General features: G+C 33.7%; 1 protein-coding gene across 1 annotated transcript; it reads left to right on the top strand.

Annotated features, from left to right (window-relative positions):
* Nucleotides 1-396: 396 nt before the first annotated feature.
* Nucleotides 397-1,032, top strand: LOC131661066 (NDR1/HIN1-like protein 10). The gene has a single exon (XM_058930474.1). The coding sequence runs from the start codon at nucleotides 397-399 to the stop codon at nucleotides 1,030-1,032; it is 636 nt and encodes a 211-aa protein (XP_058786457.1).
* The last annotated feature ends 700 nt before the right edge of the window (nucleotides 1,033-1,732 follow it).

Genomic DNA, 1,732 nt, shown 5'->3' with positions numbered 1-1,732 from the left:
AAATTCACAGTAAAAGTGTGAGTATTTTATATATTTTAAAATTTTCTTAAATGTACGTTATGATTTTGTCAGGTATTAAAGTAAAAAAATGCTTATGCCACGTACTAAAATTTTATTATGGGGTAAAATTGAAAAGAAAAAAAAAAAACACTAGGGCAATTGATAGTTAAGATATAATTTTTGATTTGCTATTAAAACAAATTCCAAATATTTTGTTCTCTTAAAATAAATTCCAGTTGCCGCAAATATTTCTCCTGAACAAGATCTTACTAATAAATATTTACCTTCCTCATTAAGTTACATGATATTTGCAAAAATAATCTCTAAATAACTGTTAACTCCTTGAAAATCTTAATCAAATACTTTTCTTCTCGGACGAAAATAGTATCCGGACTAATGGACTTCGACGAAGACCTCGGATGCTGCGCCTGCTGCGGATGTCTATGCTGTTGCCTCTTCAATGGCATCTGTAACCTAATATGCACTCTCATCGTAATCCTAGGAGTCTTTGTTTTCCTCTTCTGGCTCATCGTTCACCCTATTCCTCTCAAATTCAGCGTAACAGATGCATCCCTTACTCAATTCAGTTTCACAAACAACAACACCCTTAACTATAATCTCACTCTCAACATCACAATCCGAAACCCTAACAGAATGCTTGGTATCTACTACGATAACATTGAAACGGACGCGTTTTTTCAAGGTGTTAGGTTTAGTTCTCAAACCCTAGGAGCATTCTTTCAGCATCGTAAGTATACAAGCTTCTTGAAGCCTGTTTTTAATGGCCGGCAATTGGTTCCTTTGAGGTCTGATCAGATTTCAGAATTCAAGAAGGAGAGGAAAGACGGAGTTTATAGAATTGATGTGAAGGTTTTGCTTGATGTGAGGTTTAAATTGGGTTTGTTTAAGATAGGGAATGTGGAACCTAGGGTTCGTTGTGATTTGAAGGTTCCTATGAAAACAGGTAATAGAACTTTGTTGATGAATGGGTTTCAAGCTACTGATTGTGATTGGGATTACAAATGGAGGTGATGTCAAATTTAAAATACTAATTTCTTTTATTGTTTTCAGGAGATTTGTATTTGTTAGTTTTTGCATTAGGCCATCAATGATGGAAGTTTTTTAGTTTTTTTACGTAATGTAGTTTGAAATTATAATTATTATCTTGTTGATCTAATAGTATTTGTTTTACATTATAGTTTAATATCATTGTCCCACGGATTCTATTCTTTTGCGAAACATGTATTTTTTTTCTTTCGGATAAATCTTTTTATAAGCATCTTTATATTCTGATCAGAGTATTAGGGGTATTTTAACCTAAATAAAAAACAATTACATATAATTGCGTACAGACAAACATGTTTAAAAAAAATTCAGAGGGTATTTGCACCACTCGTATAAGTTATAATTCAACTTTTTGGAATTAATTGGGAGGCACCCCATGAGAACATCTTAATTTTAAAAACTATTATTCCATACAAGAGATTGAGTTGACAATCATGAGAGAGAAACAGCGCGAAGCTCTCACTTCTCTCTAGGATTTATCTACCTTTCAACTTATTTATGCAAATGGCTTGGCAGAAACCACATAAGAAGATCTTCAGACATGTTACCTCTAGATGGGATACATTCCCATATGGTGGCAAACAGGTGGGAGAAGGGGAGGCAATTTCTACATTTTATTTTTCTGAGTTTCCGGAGAGGAGCAGAGCGGTGGACATTTTCAAGCTTT

Source organism: Vicia villosa, linkage group LG1 (genome assembly GCF_029867415.1).
Source record: "Vicia villosa cultivar HV-30 ecotype Madison, WI linkage group LG1, Vvil1.0, whole genome shotgun sequence".
NCBI classification, from domain to species: Eukaryota; Viridiplantae; Streptophyta; class Magnoliopsida; order Fabales; family Fabaceae; genus Vicia; species Vicia villosa.
Note: the sequence above shows the minus strand (reverse complement) of the source record. Positions and strands in the feature narration are given on the sequence as shown.

What these genes read in the sequence shown, in the direction of transcription:
- LOC131661066 (XM_058930474.1), top strand. Translation starts at nt 397, where the DNA reads ATGGACTTCGACGAAGACCTCGGATGCTGCGCCTGCTGCGGATGTCTA.